At 36.6% G+C, this 1,132-nt stretch overlaps 1 protein-coding gene across 1 annotated transcript in view; it reads left to right on the top strand.

Annotated features, from left to right (window-relative positions):
• Window positions 1-1,132, top strand: part of PDE318 (P-loop containing nucleoside triphosphate hydrolases superfamily protein) — a 6,252-nt gene that overhangs the window by 3,381 nt on the left and 1,739 nt on the right. The window contains exons 10-12 of the mRNA XM_011019007.1: window positions 333-404; window positions 506-542; window positions 782-894. Of these exons, the coding sequence (XP_011017309.1) occupies window positions 333-404; window positions 506-542; window positions 782-894 (222 nt within the window). The remainder of the gene's footprint in view (window positions 1-332; window positions 405-505; window positions 543-781; window positions 895-1,132) is intronic.

The following is a 1,132-nucleotide window of genomic DNA, read 5'->3' as shown; positions in this document are numbered from 1 at the left end:
TTCACCCTCATTTTTTTTTTACCCCCCCCCCCCCCCCCCCAAATCAACGCTTCTAGTTAAATGATGGCATGAATAGAAGTTAAAGATCTTTGGGTGGGGATCTTTTGTCTTATTGATTTGAATAACAAAAGAACAGATTTTTGGATCTTCTGATTGTGTTTATTATTTTAATTTTTGGCTGGGGTGTGCATTACTCCATTATAGTTGCTGAAGCTGGTATTCATCTATTGTAGAAGCTGATCAGTTAAATTTATATCGAATTGATTATTGTTTTCTTGATGTTAATAATATCCTTTTCTTCTGCATTTTTCCCATCCTTTGTTTGTGGTCAGGTCTGCAACTATCCTTTCACAACTAGAGGAATTCTAATGGGCCACATTGCTCTAAATTTCCAGCACTTTCAGGTTAATCATTTTATTCTCGTACTTTTGTGAGATGTAAAAAGATTTTAGTATGTAATCACTCATCGTCTTACAATTTGTTAATGTACTGAAATTAATTGCAGGTGACAGACACCCCTGGGCTACTGAAGAGATGTGATGGTATGATATCAAAGCAATAACTTTTTTCCTGCTTGGGAGTTCAAGCATTGAATATAATTCTTGTACTAGTGTTAACCTACACAATCATCTCTCATGTTGATTGCGACACACTCTGCAGCCTGCTTATTTATAGCTGCAGTTTCAGTATTACAGTCTCATTATATAATGGCTCAGTTTTTTTGTATTAGCATTCTATATCTGCCTGATTTGTATATTTTCACAACTTATTGAACCTGCAGAGGACAGGAACAATTTGGAAAAATTGACACTTGCTGTCCTCTCACATTTGCCAACAGCAGTACTTTATGTACATGATCTCACTGGAGAATGTGGGACCTCGCCTTCTGATCAGGTATCAAATGATATGATGCAGACTTATAATTTGTATTGTTTTCTGCCCATGCAGCGAGCTATATTCAGGACATTGCCCTCCTAAATTCAGAACATGCTCTCTTTTACCAACTTTATGTCACTAACTGATGTGATCATTTGAGTAGTGTTTTATTAATCATTCCATTTAATGATCAGTGAGCACCATGATTTGAAAACTTCCATATATAATGAGGTAGTATCACCGGCATGCCCCCCCC

The sequence above is a fragment of the Populus euphratica genome, unplaced genomic scaffold, assembly GCF_000495115.2.
Source record: "Populus euphratica unplaced genomic scaffold, PopEup_1.0 scaffold6.1, whole genome shotgun sequence".
Lineage (NCBI taxonomy): Eukaryota > Viridiplantae > Streptophyta > Magnoliopsida > Malpighiales > Salicaceae > Populus > Populus euphratica.
This window is presented reverse-complemented; position numbering and strand designations above follow the sequence as displayed.